The 19,170-nt window shown below is 39.0% G+C and overlaps 1 protein-coding gene across 1 annotated transcript in view; it reads left to right on the plus strand.

The window, feature by feature from the left end:
• LOC111151896 (lysine demethylase 7A) overlaps nt 1-19,170 on the plus strand; it is a 75,284-nt gene that overhangs the window by 18,387 nt on the left and 37,727 nt on the right. The window contains exon 5 of the mRNA XM_022510113.1: nt 15,729-15,814. Within this exon, the coding sequence (XP_022365821.1) occupies nt 15,729-15,814 (86 nt within the window). The remainder of the gene's footprint in view (nt 1-15,728; nt 15,815-19,170) is intronic.

The following is a 19,170-nucleotide window of genomic DNA, read 5'->3' on the forward strand; positions in this document are numbered from 1 at the left end:
AAAGTACAGTCTTTGTTGCTAGCTCTTTCATATGTGGTCAGCGAATCTGTGTGTAAATAGCAGGTTCACATCTGTTCTTCAGTTCATACGCAGACAGGAAAGCATGTTGTTGTGCTGTTTCCTTGTTTCCCCATGATAAACCCACGTGACACATGGCAGAACTGGGTTATCAAAAGAGGACGTGCTAATAAAGATGAAAGTGGAGCAGAAACAAAAAGTGATGATTCTGGAAGTGCAATTTTAAGTTGTGCATAAGTGGAATAATAAATAAGTGATGGAAGGAATGTTAACACTGACGGCATTTGAGAGACTCTAGATGCACAGCCAGAGAAACTCAGTCAAGGCACATTTTATGGCATAATGTTTTAAATTACTCTTACTTGTGTGATTTGAAATAGGATGGTCTAGTCTTTGCTGTTGGATAACTCAGGGCTACCCATTTCACTTTTTTTTTTTTTTTTTAAGATTTATTTTACTTACTTGAGAGAAGGCATGGGTGGGGAAGGGGTAGAGGAAGAGCGAGAATCCTCAACCAGACTCCCCACTGAGCATGGAGCCCCACATGGGGCTTGAGCCCGGGACCTGAGATCATGACCTGAGCCGAAAGCAAGAGTCAGACACTCAACTGACGCTCAGCTGGCTGAGCCCCCCAGGTGCCCCCATTTCACTTTTGATGGATACTTCTGATTTTTAATTGAATTGATGTTCTTGCAGATCTTCTGGATAATTCATGAAATTCCACGTAGGGACATTTGTTCTGGATGATGTCAAGCTTTCCATGCTCCAAAGCCTTATTCCAGCTCATCCGTCATTGAAAATGAAGAAGCCTGCTAAGGATGTTAGTGGTCCCCCTCAGAATGTTAACTTTAGATCCTGTCCCAATAAGAAGTCCTCTAATAGGAATCCTTTCTCATGGCTTAGCATGGAATGTGGGATTTCTGCCCATAGATGTGGGCAGTGAAGATTTTACGGGAGGAGAAAGGTCAGGAAGGAACTAGATCTGTTTGAGTTGACTTCTTTCTTTTGTAGCTGACTCATCAGTAAGTGTCTTCAGTGTAAAAGTTTATGACTTGGTGTTATCTTTTATCCCAGGGTGTGATCTCTTAGCCCTGAATATATTAAATCTTCTGCAGGTGTCATGAGATCCAAGGAATATAGCCTTCCTTCCCATAACTCATGATGGGAAATAGGACTATCAGCTGGGTTGAAATGTTACTGGTGGCTGTTGGTTCATCTTTTAAAAATCTTTATCTGTTTATAATCTATTTAATCCCTCTCTGTTCTTTAAAGAGATACCCTGTTTGGAAAATCAAGATAGGGACACTTAGGAGCAACATGAAAGGAAAACGAAATAAGTGGTCATAAGATATATATATCTGTAACAAATAGGGACCCTTTCTGTACAACATGATTATATCTGTGACTGAATCTAAATAGGCATGAATACTGCATCCTTTTTCATTGACATAAACTGTGGACATTTAAAAATGAGATCTCAAAAGAAAAATTCATCATTTATTTATTTTTCCCCCTCATCCCTTTTCTACCCTCCATATTTGCAAAATTCATATTTAAACAGGCTTCAGAATAGTAGCCCAAACTAATGCCTCCTGGATGTGCTTGGAATTCCTGCTTTGTGTCAGTCAGTAAATATTTTGTGAGCATCCCCTATGTAATCAACTTCAGGTTGATCTGTGGGGAATAGGAAATTCTGGATTATTAAGTATTATTCATGTCTTTAAGGACCTTAAAGTCTAGTTGGAGTAACAAAGCTCCCATTGGAAGCAGCTGTGAATAAAGTGTTATGCCAGCCTCCGTGCCCAAATACCATTTCTTTACTAAGCCGGCTGCAAAAGAATTACCTGGGGAGCTTGTTAAAAATAAAGATTCTTGGGCCCCACCCATTAACTTTTCTCTGTAGATCTCAGGTGGGGCTCAAGAATGTGTTTTTCTTTTTAAAAATAAGCAATGCACAGCACAAAAGATATAGACGGTTATATGGCAAAAAGCAGTTCTCCTTCTCCATCGTACATCCATTCCCAGTTTCTGCCCAGAGGCAGCTGCTGTCACCACTTTTCTGCATGTTGGTGCGGACTGAGAGTCAGCATGCACTTACGTACAGACACGAGGTGTGGTTGGTTGGAGTTGGGGGCATGTTGCATGGACTGTTCTGCACCTGACTTTTGTTGCTTTCCCTTGTATCTTCAAGATCTTTCTCTAGATCTTCCATCAGAGCTTCGAAAGGCAGCCTCCCAGCAGCGTGTAAAAGCTCTACAGGGGATTCTGGGGCACAGCTGGGTTTGGGAGCCACAGAGAGTCTGAGTGTTAAAAGAGTTTAGAAAAAGTTTTCTTGAAATGTTAATACTTGAAAGTCTATATTCCATAGTAAGGAACTAGACTCAGCAAACATTTCATGTACTTCTAGATTTAGGTTGCTTTAGAATACATTTTTGCATAATGTTTCTTACTTGTTATGGTTATGAGGTAAAATTTATGTCAAAAACACATGAAGGCAGTAGTGTATGTACTGATACACATACTGATAACATACTTTTAAATTCCTTCTTTCATTAACTTAAGATCATTGCCAAGCAAACCATTATGAAATTGCTACTGTTTATCCTTTATTCGACATGGCCAAGTTTTTTCTCCCCCAAGGTAATTTACAGGGTTCTTAAATTGTCACATATTCATTTTGGGATGGCATTTGTTTGCCATTTCACCGGTAAAGATAGAGGTACAGTCTATCTCCATGAAATAGCGTGTCCACTGGGCATCGTTTGCCTTCCCTTAGTCTCTGCAGATGCACCTTGTACAGGGCTAGACAGGCAGAAAGTAGGTTGCCAAAGAGAAGTACGAGTATTAGCTTAAGAGGTTGAATGGCTGGTGGAATAACCATAGTATGGTGGAAGGTAAATATGTTTGGATCTTTGGTTATTCAGAAATTTAAAGTACCTTTCCTTTCTTTAGAACATTCTAATAGAAATTATTACCTTCGGGACGCCTGGGTGGCTCAGTCCGTTAAGCATCTGCCTTTGGCTCAGGTCATCATCCCAGGGTCCTGGGATTGAATCCTGCACCGGGCTCCCTGCTAAGGCGGGAGCCTGCTTCTCCCTCTGCTTGCCAGTCCCCTGCTTGTGCTCACTCTCTCTGACAAATAAATAAAATCTTAAAAAAAAAAATTATTATCCTCATGAGAGAACGGTTTGTTTGTGCTTATTGGTAAAGATCCATTTAAATCATTTATATTGTCTGCTCTGTACTTAGATGTCACACAGTGAGGAGCAGAAAGAACGTGTTTTCTGCTCTCAAGAAGCAAACAGTGTAATGTATCCTCATTTAAAATGTATTTGTGTGTATATTTCACAAATTTACCTTGGAACAAGTTTTGCTAGAAGCTTGTTACAGAAAGTTTGGATTTTAAGTGGTGGGGTACGTTTTGTACCAGTGAGCTCACCTATTAGTTCTTCAACCCCCTTATTTTTCTCTCCTGTTCTTTGTTCAATTCATTAGTAACATACATGCTCCTAGTCAGCTGGTCAGAGAGAACTTTGGAAGCCCCGGAGCAGTTGGAAGTGTCAGCCAGCTGTTTGAGGCAGAAAAAGTGTCTGATTTTTCGAGATTATTATGAACTGAAAGAATTTGGTTCAGAATTTGGTTTCATTCCAAACCCTCATTAAGCATGGTTAAGCACATAATATACCAATAAATGGCTTTAGTGTGTCAAAAATAATATGTTCACAAAAGCTGAAATATGCCATGCTCAACTTAAAAGAAAAGCCCTTAATTTTTTTTTTTAAAGATTTTATTTATTCATTTGATAGAGAGAGAGATCACAAGCAGGCAGGGAGGCAGGCAGAGAGAGGAGGAAGCAGGCTCTCCGCAGAGCAGAGAGCCCGATGCGGGGCTCGATCCCAGGATGCTGGGATCACGACCTGAGCCGAAGGCAGAGGCTTTAACCCACTGAGCCACCCAGGCGCCCCAAGCCCTTAATTTTTGAAAATAGTTTTATATGTCAGCAAGAAAATAACAGAAGTTGGGCTTTTTCAGAACCGCAGAGTTAATCACAAATTATCAGTTGATTTTCATATGTACAAATTATAAAAATTCATAGTAAAGGAAAAATTCACTTTAGCTGATATCTGGTAATAAAGCATCACAGGGTTAACATAGTGCGTGGAACATAATATAAAAGTGGAAATGCCTGTTGACATCCTCGTACTCTTAGTGGGAACTTCAGTCCATTAAGTCAATGCTGGTTAGCAAAACAAGGTTTCTGGACCAGCGAAACTATTGTTTGATGGTTTCATTCGAAGCATCTTATGTATATTAGCTTAATTTTATTATTATCTCTTTAAGGGAGACAAATACCATTATCTCCATCTTTATAAATAAGAAGCCTCTGCCTTTGGCTCGGGTCATGATCCCAGGGTCCTGGGATCAAGCCCTGCGTCGGGCTCTCTGCTCCGCGGGGAGCCTGCTTCCTCCCCTCTCTCTCTCTGCCTGCCTCTCTGCCTGCTTGTGATCTCTCTCTCTCTGTCAAATTAAAAAAAAAAAAAAAAAAAAAAAAGACAGCAACAGGCAGAATAAGTTGCCCGAAGTCACACAGCTAAGGGGTGGAGTAGCCAGGATTCCACCATAGGCCAGCTTGACTCTAGACAACTCAGCCATCAGAACTAATAAAAAATTGAAAACAAATTATCTTTCTCTTCTCCCCTTTAAGAATGGCCATTCGATCTGAAGTGTGTTCTGAAGAGCCATCCTGAAGGCAACTATTCAGCCAAGTTTTCTACTTAGGCTCAAACTTAATGAATGAGGCCAGAGCTCTGTGAGCTGTGAATGCTATCTGATAGAAACGTCCTAATAGTAGCGGCTCCCAGCTAGTACTTAAAATACGTACTATGGCATTGCTTACTATTTGCTAAGCCCGGTGCCTTACATCTTAACACACATTGTTCTGTTTAATTCTAGGGGAATTCATGCTCAGAGAGTTGAAGAAACTTGCTCAGAGTCAAAACTACCAGAGCTAAAAATCAAACCAAGTCTTTGTAATTCCAAAATCTGTGCATCTCACTGGAGCTAGTTGGCACTTGTTTATTAAGTGTAGCTAGGAACTAGGCTGGGTGGGACTTGCCTGGCTGGTAGCTGTCCCAAGAGCCAGACTGACCCCAGAATTAGAATATAAAAGGAAATACAGAGCAGGTTATAAACCCATCCTCTATGTTCCTGGAGGTAATTCACCTCAAAGGCCACTTCCCAGCCTCCTTGATGGGGTTCACGTGGGGCTTTGGAGGTTGCAGTCGGTAGTTCGGTGGTTTGGGTAAGAAGGTGGACTTTGGTTACCTAGGTAAAAACTTTGTAAGGAAGGAAAATTTTAAATGAATGAATTTCATTACTGCATCCTTCTATCATCCAAGGGTGGATGAGAAATCTACTAATATTTGGGTTGAAGGATCTTTCCTTTTTTACCACTCATTTTTTGCCTTTAGTTCCTATACCAAATTCTTTAAAAAAATTTAAGCTGAATGGACTTTAAAAATACAAGTTGCTGTAGCTTTACCACAATGTATTGGTTTTCAAATGGGTTTTCTGCACAGTTATCAGTAGAAATTTGCTGGGGTCATGGTATCGTGGGTAGGCTGTGTTTGGTACTGAGAGAAGTCTTGAGCTCAGTTCAGGAAATAGAGTATATAAAATAGCTCGGTATCAATATGTAGAAATGTGTATCAGTAAAATGTCAAAGGACTTTCTGTGGGTGATCCAGTGAGGAATTTGGAATTTGAGTTGGGTTTGAAGACTAGGTAGTGTGGATTGCTAGGTGAAGAATGGGGAGAGAATTTGAAGCCAGAGGAATATCTAATGAAGTCCACAGGACAGTGAGATCTTAAAGAATTTGGCCACCCACCCTTTCAACAACAAGAGGAGAGAAAATAAATAAATGGGAGCATTATCCAAGAGGAAAAAAGAGAATGTTTGGCAGATCCTACGGAATTCTGGTTAGTCATTAATTCAATTCTGTTCTTGTCAGGTGTCCAAAGAGAAAAAAGAAAGAAAGAAAGAAAAAGGCCAGCTAAGCAACAATTTCAGAAGATTAAGACAATAGCAAGTGCTAAAGTTGTCACTGTCCCACTCACCATTTGGCAGTGGGGTTGTTCTTCTATAGATGGAAGCTATTCAGCAAAGGTCAGATTGTCACCCCTATAGAAAACCACCCCCAACACACACATGTTTACACACACACTGGTCTAATAAACATTGAACATTTTGCTGTTAGGAAAAAGTAGGGTGATTTGTATATGAAGGCAAGTTTTATAAGAGAAATAAGTGGAGTGAGAGAGACTAAAGGGTTGAAAGTGATTCTTACAAATTTTGCTTTCAGAATTCTACATTTTGTGTGTTCTACTCTGTTTGCTTTTAACATACCTATTAAAGCCAAAGTGATTCTAGAATTCTTTTAATGTAGGGTGAGGGTAAGAGGTGGGACGAGTTATCCCTCCCTCTGGGAGAGAAACTGAAATGTATGTAGTAATTCCCTTTGGTGCTCTTCAAAGATCTGAAATAAACTTCTTGGTTTAGGAACACTTAATTTTTATGTTTAATTTGATTTTTTAAAATTGCATATTATATTAATTTAAGGTGTTTTTAATATTTACTAATTTATTAATTTGCTATTATAAAAATTAGTAAATGTATCAAATTTACTATTAAATTCTGAAACTTTAAACGTTTCATTGTTTATAATTGTCAAAACCTGAAGACATCACTAACATTATAGTATAGGAGATTATATTGTTGTGGGAATGGCGGATGAAGAGTAGAAGCTGGAGAGAGGAACCAGGGACCTTTGAGAATTATTATTAGCTAAATTTTGCCCAGAGTGTCCTGATTTAATTTGATTGTTCCTATCCTCCCTTTTTTTCCTCTAAGCCTTGTGGAAATCGCCCTTATTTATGTATCTTAGATATGAATAGCTGAGTTTATGTTCTGTGTTGGTTTAGATTTTCCAGGACACATCTAACATCGTTTTCTTACTTAATTTGGTATAGCCGTCACTTTTTAGGAATGAGACGTGTGGCCATAGTTAAGGTATGATGAGACAAATCTGAGTTTCTGGAAGTGTCAAGTTGGCTTCTGTGGCTTCGAGTTTCTGTTCTGGTTGAAGTGCAGCCCGTACTACTGACATCTAATGAACCTCACTTTATAGAGGGGGTTGGTTTGGAACTCTCACTGGATACAGGGTAGCCCTCACACATCTCACTTTCTCCTCACGAACTTTTCCATCTTAGCCTGCTGTTACTGTACTTAAACCTTATCAGTGTTAAAGAATACACTACCTGGGGTGCCTGGGTGGCTCAGTGGGTTAAGCCTCTGCCTTCGGCTCGGGTCATGATCTCAGGGTCCTGGGATCAAGCCCCACATCGGGCTCTCTGCTCAGTGGGGAGCCTGCTTCCCCCTCTCTCTCCGCCTGCCTCTCTGCCTCCTTGTGATCTCTGTCTGTCAAACAAATAAAATCTTTAAAAAAAAAAAAAAAGAATACACTACCTCAGATATTTCAGATTCTGAACATCCCACTATTTGAGCATAATCTCTGCCCCTTACAGATCACTTGGTCAAGGCCTCCTCTGAGTCAGGGATAGGGACGCACTGAGATCCCGCAGACCATTTCACCGTTTTCTCACTACCTTCTTCTGTCTTCATGCCCCTTCCATCCAGCAGCTCTGATCGCAGGGGCCATCATTATATTAACTTCTCTGTAAGTATCCTCAACTCTCTTTCTGGTCTTTGTCCACAAAACCCCAACTCTGGACAGACCCAGCCTCCTCCCTTGGGCCTGTGTTGAACATGGCTGAAAAAAATGTCACATTTTTATGTGCAGAAGTGGTTTCACTTGGAATTTATGGTCACAGACCTCAGGTGGACTCTGAGCCTGGCAATGTTACTGTGTTTCTTGGTCTTTCTTCAGATCAATGATTTTATACTTTCTTTCCTAGCTCCTCACACCTCACGCCTTTCTTTTCTCACACTTACCACATTCAGCTCATGTTCTCGCACCAGGTTAGCTGAGAAAACAGAAACCAGAGGCAATAGTGTGATGTCCAGTTCATTAATTTTTTTCTTTGTTCCTGTGTGTTTGAGGTTGGATGCTAATACAAGGCCACAGAGATCTACTCCTCCACTGTATTTTAAGAGTTTTACAGTTTTGGTTCTTACTTAGTTCTTAGGTATATGATCTATTTGAGTTCTTTTTGTATATGTGTATGGTGGGAGTTCCAGTGCTGTCTTTTGCATATGTGTTTGTCTCAGGGCTATTTGTTGGAAAGACTGTTCTTTCCGCATTGAATGGTCTTGGCATTGTGGAAAATCAGTTGATCCTAAATGTGAGGGTTTATTTCTGGGTTCTCAATTCAGTTGCTTTCTGTATATCTCTTCTTATGCTAGTACCGCACAATCTTGATTACTATAGTTTTGTAAGTAAGTTTTGAAATTTGGAAGCTTGGATCCCCTATCTAATGATTATTAACCTTTTCTTTGGGTTGTAGAAACCCTCTTGGGTGTAAGAAACAGTGGGCCCAGGACATGGTACATAAATGTGTAGAGAATTTTGCCTAGGGTTTATTTTATTGGATTGGAAATTGATAGCCTTTCAGTTTAAAAAAAAAAAAAAAAAAAAGCTTTTTAGGGCACCTGGGTGGATCAGTCAGTTAAGTGCCTGCTTTGGGCTCAGGTCATGATCTTGGAATCTCGGGATGGTGCCTGGTTCAGATTCCCTGTGGTGGGGAGTCTGCCTCTTCCTCTTCTTCTGCCTCTCTCCCTCTCTCTCTCTCTCTCATTCAGTCTGTCTCAGATAAATAAAATCTTTTAAAAATTTTGTTAAATAATCTTTTTTTTAAAAAAAAAGATTTTATTTATTTATTTGACAGAGATCACAAGTAGGCAGAGAGGCAGGCAGAGAGAGAGGGGGAAGCAGGCTCCCTGCTGAGCAGAGAGCCTGATGTGGGGCTCCAATCCAAGGGCCCTGGGATCATGACCTGTGCTAAAGGCAGAGGCTTTAACCCACTGAGCCACCCAGGTGCCCCTAAAAAATCTTTTTAAGCAGTATATTCACCTTTTGCTTTCTGTGGAAATATATGAAATAAATTTAAATTAGACAAATAAAGCAAGTTTCAGTTCTACTCAAAAGTGAATTGTGTTTACTGGATTCAGTTACACAGATTGAATGTTTGAATGGCAATGTCATGTTATTTTTGACAGCTGGTTTTGACTTTTTAGTCTTGATTGCAGTGAGCTCTACTCAGATTCTTAAAGACCGTATGGTAGCAGATGTTTGGGGGAGTTCACACATGAAAGTAGGTTTGTTTTGGGATATCCATATACCTCTAAGATTTTTTTTTTAATATATTTTGTTATAGTTGTTCGATTGCTACATTTTAATTAAAGTTTTGGTTGCTTAAAATGACACAAAAACAAGTCTAAACCCAAATCGTCAGTTTAATGAATAATTACAAAACATAACAACCACCCAGGACGCCAAGACACACCTTTCCAGAGTGCAGCTCCCTAGAGGAAACCGTGATCCTACTATTGTGATTTCTCTCTTTCTTGCTCTCCTTTTTAGTTTAATCTCTAAGCGCTCTAGTACAGCTTTGCCTGATTTTGAACTTCATGAGTAGAATACACTGTATGTATTCTCTCTCTCTCTCTCTTTTTAACACACGGATCACTCACTTACAGAATTTGTTCAGATATTGCATGGGGCTATAGTTCTTTCATTTTTGTATCTGTATATACTATAACTTTGAGAATATACTACAATTCATTCATTTTACTATTGACTATTACAAATAATGATTCTATAACCATTTCTGTTTCAGTAGGTATCCTGGTGCACATGTGTGTGAGATTCTCTAAGATATATTTACCTAGAGAGAAATTCCTTGGTCAGAGAATACAGTTCTTTAGTTTTGTTGCAGCTTTGTTTTCCAGAATGGCTGTACTAGATTTACTCCAGCCTGCAGTGTATGAAAAGTTTCCACTGCTCCACATCGTCTTCAACATTTGGTGCCATCAGACTTTCTAGTATTAGCCAGTCTGGTGGGTGTATTGTGGTATAATATTACAATTTTAATTTGTATTTCCCTCAGTTGTTAATGAGGTTGCACATCTCACCATGTGTATGTTGGCCACTTGGATTTCCTTTTATGATGTGCCTCTTCAAATCTTCGGCCATTTTTTCTATTGGGGGTTTTTTTTTTTCTTATTATATTTGTATGAATTTATTATATTCTAGATATAGTCCTTTGGTGGTGATCTGTACTATAATGTCTTCTTCCATTCTGCTTTATCCTTTTATTCTTTATTTTAATGAACAGAAGTTATTTTGGTATGATTGAAATTACTGGGGGTTTTTCCCCCCTTATGGACAGGGCATTTTATATTCTGAGTAAGATAGCCCTTCCCAGCACAAAAGTCATAAGGATATTTTTGTATTACCATTTTTTTTCTTTATTCTTTTTTTAAGTAGGCTCCACACCCAGCTCAGAGTCCAACTCTGGGTTCGAACTTGTAACTGTGAGATCCAGATGTGAGCCGAGACAGAGTCAGATGTTCAACTGACTGAGCCAACCAGACACTGCTAGTTTCATACTCTCTTATCACAGCCTTTTTAGTTTTTCTTTCTTGTGTTGTTTAGGTTTCTGATTTACTTTGCAATGAATTTTAATGTTGGGAATTAGGTCTAATTTCATTTTTTTCTTCATACAAATGGATAAAAGTCTCAGACCCTTATATTGACAAATCTGTCCTTGCTTCCTGCTCTGCCGTGGCTTCTGTGTAACACCTAAGTGTCCATATGGGCGTGAGACTGTTTGAGCTCATGCCTCTTTTCCATAGTACCTTAATTCCCGTAACTTACTTTCTTTTCTTTTTTTTTTTTATAGATCTTATTTATTTATTTGACAGAGAGACCATAAGTAGGCAGAGAGGCAGGCAGAGAGGCAGAGGAGGAAGCAGGCTCCCTGCTGAGCAGAGAGCCAGATGCGGGGCTCGATCCCAGGACCCTGAGATCATGACCTGAGCCGAAGGCAGAGGCTTTAACCCACTGAGCCACCCAGGTGCCCCAATTCCTATAACTTTCAGATAAATCCTGATACCTGGTAGAGTATATGTAGAAATGCCTTACGTATTATTGGCTCTTTGTATTTCCATATCAGTTTTAGAATCAGCTTATCAGGTTCCATAGATTTTGATTGGGGTTAAATTGAATCTGTGAATCACTTTGCAGAGAATTAATATTTTTACATTATTGAACTTCAAATCCATGATTATGATGTATATCTTCATTCATTTATATCTTCTTTAAAATCACTTAATAATGTTTTAAATTTTCTTTAAAGAGGTCTTGCCTAGTTTTTGTTCACTTCCAGTGTACTCAACATTTTTAAAAGATTTTATTTATTTATTTATTTATTGAGCGCTAGTCCAGGGAAGAGCAGGGTGGGGGTGGAGAGGGAGAGTCTCAAGCAGACTCCGTGCTGAGCAGAGAGCCTGATGTGGGGCTTGTTCTCACAACCTTGAGACCATGACATGAGCCGAAATCAAGAGTTGGATGCTTTACTGACTGAGCTACGCAGGGACCCCTTGACAATTTTTATCCAGGTATACATGGTATACATGGTGTTTTATTTTGTTGTTTAGCTTTATATTGTTTATATAGGGAAATGTGATTTTTATGTGCTGATACATATGTAGCAACCTTTTTATTGATTATCATTTATCTATAGATCCTTTTGAGTTTTCTGCAGATGTAGGCGTAATAGTTGCAAATGACCGCTTTTTTTTTCTTTTCTAGTTCCTATACCTTTTAATTCTTTTTCTTATTTTACTACACCAGCTAATGTTCAATAGAACTGGTAACGTCAGACATTCTTCTTTTGTTCTTAATCTCAGAGAGACCAATTTCATGTCATTTGCAGGATTTTTTGGAAGCACCCTTTATGGGTTATAGAAGTGCCCTAGTCTTTTATTTTTTTAAATTTATTTTTTATTTTTTATTAACATCTAATTTATTATTTGCCTCAGGAGCACAAGTCTGTGAATCAGCAGGCTTCCTAGTCTTATTTTTCTAAGAGGTTTTGTTCGCCTTTTAATCATAAGTAAATGTTGAATTTTGTCAAGTACTTGTCCTGTATCTTTTTAAGTGGTCACAAGACTTTTTCTTTTAATCTGTCAATATAGCAAATTTCACTGATTAAAATTTTTAGAGTTAAAACCACCTTGGATTCCTGAGATAGACCAAACTTGGCATTTGCATTTTTGCTCATAAATGAGAGTGGCTTTTAATTTTCCTTTCTTATATAATTCTTTGTAAGTTTTAGTATCAGGCTGTGCTACCCTAAAATGAGTTGGGGAGTAAGTCTTTTTTTTCCTATTCTCTGTGCGAGTTTTATGTAGTATTGGAATTACTTCTTGGGTATATTTGGAACTGGGATATTTGTGTGTGTTGGGCGGACAATTTTAAAAATTACAAAGTAACAATCACAGGAGTATTCAGATACTCTAGTTCTTTGTGATTCAGGTTTGCCTATTTTATCTATATTTTCTAGTCACTTAGCATAGGATTGTTCATAATACTCTTTTACCTTTAATGTCTATAGAATCTATAGTTCTGTACCTCTTTTCGTTCTCAGTATTGGTTATTCCTGTCTTATCTCTTCAGTTTGCCAGAGAGGTTTGCCAACTTTGTTTTCAAACAATTTTTGGCTTTGGTGCTCTGTTGCGTGGTTCATTTTCTGTGTCATCAGTTCTGCTTTTTTATTCCTTCTGTGTTTTTAAGGTTTATTTTGCTATTCTTTTTCACTTCTTCAGGTAGCTGCTTATTAGCTTATTGATTTCAGCTTTTTCCCCCAATACGTGTGTTTAAAGCTGTGCATTTCTGTTTGTAAGTTCTGCATCCACAAGTTTTGTTATGCAGTGGTTTTTTTTTGTTTGTTTGTTTTTAAGATTTTATTTATTTATTTGACAGAGACAGATCACAAGTAGGCAGAGAGGCAGGCAGAGAGAGAGAGAGGGGGAAGCAGGCTCCCTGCTGAGCAGAGAGCCCGATGCGGGACTCGATCCCAGGACCCTGAGACCACGACCCGAGCCGAAGGCAGCGGCTTAACCCACTGAGCCACCCAGGTGCCCCTATGCAGCGTTTTTATTAGTGTTCATTCCTAGATAATTTTCCGTGTTTCATTACGATTTATCTGTTGACTCATGGGTTATTTAGCAGTTTGTTTCTTAATTTTAAATACATGAAAATTACATTTAACTTTTTTGTCATTAATTTCTGTCCTAATTGAACTGTGGCTAGAGTGTTCCAGATTTCAGACCTTCAGTATTTGACTGTGGCTCAGTGTGCTGTGGCTTGTTATGAATGGTTGATGTACGCTGGAAAGAATGTGTGTTCTGTAGATGTCGGGTGTATTATTCCATAAATATCCATTAGGTCATGTTTTTTATTGTTATTTATTTTATTATTTATTTATTTAAGATTTTATTTATTTATTTCACAGACAGAGATCACAAGTAGGCAGAGAGGCAGGCAGAGAGAGAGGAGGAAGCAGGCTCCCCGCTGAGCAGAGAGCCCCATGTGGGGCTCGATCCAAGGACCCTGGGATCATGACCTGAGCTGAAGGCAGAGGCTTAAACCACTGAGCCACCCAGGCATCCCATATTTTTTATTATTATTATTATTATTTTTTTAAGGTTTATTTTTGTGAGAGAGAGTGGGAGAGAGAGCGCATGTGAGTTAGGGGAGGGGCAGAGGGAGAACATCTTCAAGCAGGCTCTTCCCTGAGTGTGCTTGGAGCTCTGTGCTGAGGTCTGGAGCCCAACATGGTGGGCCCAGTGCCATGACCCATAAGATCGTGACCTGAACTGAAATCAGGATTCAGACGCTCAACAAACAGCCACCCATGTGGTCCTAGGCCATGCTTTTTAATCCTGAAGTTCAAATCTTATATATTTCATAGATTTTTGTTTTACCTGCTTTATTTTGTCAGATACTGAGAGAGTTGTCAAAATGTCCCATTACGGTCCTTCCTGTTACATCCTACTGGGAAATGAAATCTTTAAACTGTATATGTCTATCTCATATTTTTTACTTTAGATTTTCTGTTGCTTAATCTTAACATACCTATACTTTTAAAAAAAAAATTACTATATAATTACTACTTTTCAATGCTATTTTTTAAAAAATTACCCATCCTGTTATTTACAGTCTTTCCGGTTCCTTGTTTTATGTGTGTCTCCTATAACCAGTGAACTGTAGTGTTTAAGTCCAGCCGGGTAATCTTTGTCTTTTAACTAGAGCAGGTCAATCAGTTCGCATGTGATATAATTACGGTACTTACATATTTGAATTTATACTTCCATTTTATTTTAGTCTCTCCATTTTTTTTCTCTTTTTTTCTCCCCTCCTTTTTTTGAATTGATTTTTAAAATAAATTCTTTGTCCCCACGCTGTTAGTAGTATGGAAATTACACTTTCTATTTCCCTTTTTTCAGTTGTCTCCTGAGAGAGTCTAGGAGGCATTCTCACTACTGAAGTCCAGTGTTAATCATTACCTTTCCGGTAGAAACCCGTAACTCCATTTGTTCTCTTCTAACTCAGGTGCTGCTGTTGTTATGTGTTTTAGTTCATTGTATATTTTTAAATCTCACATGACATTGTTTTATATAGGGAATATCCATGTAAACTTACCCATATATTTATTATTACCTTTTAAAGCTTTTTATTTTTTTCTTGCATCAGACCTCTCTGTGATCATCTTCCTTTGGCCAGCAATATATCTTTTGCATTTCCTTTACTGTGGGTTAGCTGGAGGTGAACTCTCAGTTTTTGGTTGACTACGAATACTTCTCCCCTCTCCTTCTTGAAACATATTTTAACTGAATACTGAATGCTACGTTAATAGAATGCTAGGATGGGGGATGGGGTGGGAAGGAAGGGAGAGAAAAGAGAGAGATCATGAGAGCTCTCTGGTGTCTCCTCTTCTTCTTTTCTTTATTTTAGAATTTATTATCTGTTTGAGGGACAGCATGAGTGAGAGGGCAGAGAGAATCTCAAGCAGACTCCATGCTGAGCATGGAGCCTAATGTGGGGCTCCCCTGGAGGCTTGATGTGGGACTCTTCTCAGGGCTTGATCTCATGACCCCAAGATCACCACCCTGAGATCATGACCTGAGCCAAAACCAAGAGTTGGATGCTTACCTGACCGTACCACCCAGGTACCCCTGGTGTCTCTTCTGAGAACACTAATCCTGTTTTATCAAGGCCCCACGTTTATGACCTCATTCAGTCATAATTACTCCCATAGGGCCCTATCTCCAAATACACTGATGGGGTTACAGCTTCAACATGTGAATTTGGGGGAATACAAACAATGAGTCCACACTAGGTGGCATTTACATAATGGTTGAGGGTCTTATGGCTTCTAATTACTTCTGATGTCTCTATTGTTGATAATAGTGAATCACTTTCCATGTATTTGGGCATATTCTTCCCCATAATTATTTAGCAAGTATATAGGGAGGAGAATAAAATTTATCTTTGCATATGTTTCTGTAATCTACAGAATTTGTTGGTGAGGTTGTTGTACACTTCCCAGCTAAATTCTAACCATCTGCTGTAGTTAAGTAAAGATTTTCAGCTTATTTACATATTGACTCTATTTTTCTTTATCTAGCTGTGTTGGTGTAGAAGAACATCATGCTGTTGACATTGACCTTTATCACTGTCCCAACTGTGCCGTTCTACATGGCTCCTCCTTGAGTAAGTACTAGAAACTTAAATAAAAACTGAAGTTTAGAATTTAATGTGTACATGACAATATTTTAATAATACTTTGACTAGTTATGTTACACCCACCAAGAACTATAGGGAATATTTTTTTGAAGATACTGAGAATACAATTTCTTTTTTTTTTTTAACAAATTAAAAAATATATTTTTATTTATTTATTTGACAGAGAGAGAGATCACAAGTAGGCAGAGAGGCAGGCCTGAGCTGAAGGCAGAGGCTTTAACCCACTGAGCCACCCAGGCGCCCCGGTAAACTACAGTATTATAGTGTTTTAAATTTCATTTTGGCAGAACAGATTAGAATTAGAATAGATCTGGGATTGGACAGCTATCAGCTCAAACTCCAACTCTGCCAAATAACTACATGAAAGAGCTGGTTCAATCATTTTTCTCACCTCAACAGGTCACAAATATCGAAGGAAATAACATAAGTCAAGTACTTCTTAGCAGAGTTCCTACGGCATCCAATAAGCTGCCAATTACTTGTCTTTCCTTTTTTTTTTTTTTTTAAAGATTTTATTTATTTATTTGTTAGAGAGCACCCGAGCACAGGCAGACAGAGTGATAGGCAGAGGTAGAGGGAGAAGCAGGCTCCCTGCCGAGCAAGGAGCCCGATGTGGGACTCGATCCCAGGACGCTGGGATCATGACCTGAGCCGAAGGCAGCTGCTTAACCAACTGAGCCACCCAGGTGTCCCTTGTCTTTCCTTTTAAATGAGCAGATCTGCACAATGTTGACAGAGATGCTACAACTGTCCTGTTAGGCCAACGTGCTTAACACATAAAATCAGCCACTGCAGGAAGCTGACTGAATTTCTTAAAGGAAGGAATATTCTGGTAGCCATCACAGGGAGAGAAAATTTTGAGTTTAGACTCCATGTGCCTGAGAAACACTGAGATATGGGCTTTTTTGATACTTGACCTTAAATCAAATTCTTAACTCCCATTAAAAGGGTCAAATCTAAATTCACCATACCAAGTGACTATTACACTCTCTGAACAGTATCTACAATAAGGATTCCTGGGGAACTCTGAGAGAACAGGAAGCCCTAGGTGGCAAACGAGAGAGGCTTAACAGCAGAGGGAAAGGGGCCAAAAGGAATGACCCAAGTTAAGGGTGTAGGGTGAGAGGGAGGGAAGGTGAGCCTTAAATTAAGATAGAACAAATTACTGAATCTTGGACATTTTCCCTGTGGGTATTTAGTGCTGGACTTTTGCCCAGAAGATAACCAATTCCTGATCTTATGTGATTCAAGCATGAGAAGTATATGAAGGGCCACGCAACAGTCCAGCTTCTCTCTGAAGCGTCATTATGCAAAGTGCAGGTCATGATCCATTATGGATTATGAAATCAGTTTAGTGAACATGACAAGCTTTTTAAATAAATTAAATCATATAGGTAAAACAGAAAACAGAATGCATCACGTATCATAGTGTTTTAAACACAACACTGTTCCATCTCATTGTAACCCACTTAATATTTCATTGAAATTAAATTCAAATTATTTCATTTGGAAATTATATAAATTCTAAACTAAAAGTGTTATAAATTTTAGTTCTGTTTCCTTTCTTGAGGTAACAACCCAGTACTATTTATTTCCTCCAAGAATTATGCTTGGTCAATAATCATTCCAAGTTATATACCACATACTTCACTGCTGCACAAAATAAGAAGCTTTAAAAACATTTATGACAATAAACTGGCCAATTACACAAAAAATTCTACCAATTTGCTAACCTCAAATTTTATACTGTGTAATAAAATGGATAACGTGTATTTTAATATTTTATGAAATTTAATGTAATATTTTGATGTATTCTTACAGCCTGAATTTCTAAATCTCTTACAAAGATATTAGGTAAATTATTAATTCTAACAGATAAAATGGAAAAAAATACTGTCATCTTTTTTTTCCCTTTAAAGATTTATTTATTTTAGAGAGAGAGTGCGAGAAAAAGCAAGTGTGTGTGAGTGGGGGCAGGGACAGGAGGAGAGGGAGAGGGAGAGAATCTCAGGCAGACCCCCCACACATGGAGCCGGACATGGGACTTGGTCCCACGACCCCAAGATCACCTCTGAGCTGAAATCAAGAGCACAGGCCAGGAAGTTCATGTGCTCTCTGGGGTGTACCAATATCACACATAAAACGATATTTAACTCAGGCAGGAAAGTGTAGGCAGACACTTGCTCAGGCCTCTGCCTTCCTCAGAATGGGACTGGGTCAGGGGTGTTGTCTCAAGTTGGGCAGGACTCTAGGCCACACTCAAACTGAAGACCAATATCAGAAAACAGAATAACATTTCAGCATTTTGATACCCAAATCTCCCCAAAAATAAAATGCATGTGTGTGCATTAAAGCCTTATCCTGTACACTGTCCCAATTACTACTGAAAGTTTTTTTTCAATTTATAAAGAGATAAAAACATTTGAAATCAGTTTCCAGAATCAGCAAACTTTACTTTTCCACACTTCTCAAATTGAAAGCGTTGAATACATGCCCTTAAGTTTGGGGGTTTTGCCCTTGCAATTAAGAACGACGGTGTTTTGGGGGCACCTGGGTGGCTTTGCCTGTTAAGCAGTTAAACGTCTAACTCCTGATTTTGGCTCAGGGTGATCTTGGGGTCGTGGGATCAAGCCCCATGTCAGGCTCCATGCTCAGCAGGGAGTCTGCTTGAGATTCTCTCCCTCTCCCTCTCCTTCTGTCCTGCCCCCCATTCACACACACTCATTTTTTCTCTCTAAAATAAATAAATCTTTAAAGGGAAAAAAAGAATGACACTATTTTTTTCAATTTATCTTCTTGATTTGTCAAATGTTATTCAGCAATTCAGACAGAAATTGTATTCTCATGGGGCGCCTGGGTGGCTCAGTGGGTTAAAGCCTCTGCCTTCGGCTCAGGTCATGATCCCAGGTTCCTGGGATCGAGCCCCACATCGGGCTCTCTGCTCACCGGGGAGCCTGCTTCCCCCTTTCTCTCTCTGCCTGCCTCTCTGCCTACTTGTGATCTCTCTCTCTGTCGAATAAATAAATAAAATATTTTTTTAAAATACTGTAGTTTACCTATCAAATGGATAACTTTGTCTTTTTTATTTTTTTATTTTTATTTTATTTTATTTTATTTTTTTAAAGATTTTATTTATTTATTTGTCAGAGAGAGAGAGAGGGAGAGAGAGCAAGCACAGGCAGACAGAATGGCAGGCAGAGGCAGAGGGAGAAGCAGGCTCCCTGATGAGCAAAGAGCCCGATGTGGGACTCGATCCCAGGACACTGGGATCATGACCTGAGCCGAAGGCAGCTGCTTAACCAACTGAGCCACCCAGGCATCCC

Source organism: Enhydra lutris, unplaced genomic scaffold, assembly GCF_002288905.1.
Source record: "Enhydra lutris kenyoni isolate GAN:26980312 unplaced genomic scaffold, ASM228890v2 scaffoldscaffold27, whole genome shotgun sequence".
Lineage (NCBI taxonomy): Eukaryota > Metazoa > Chordata > Mammalia > Carnivora > Mustelidae > Enhydra > Enhydra lutris.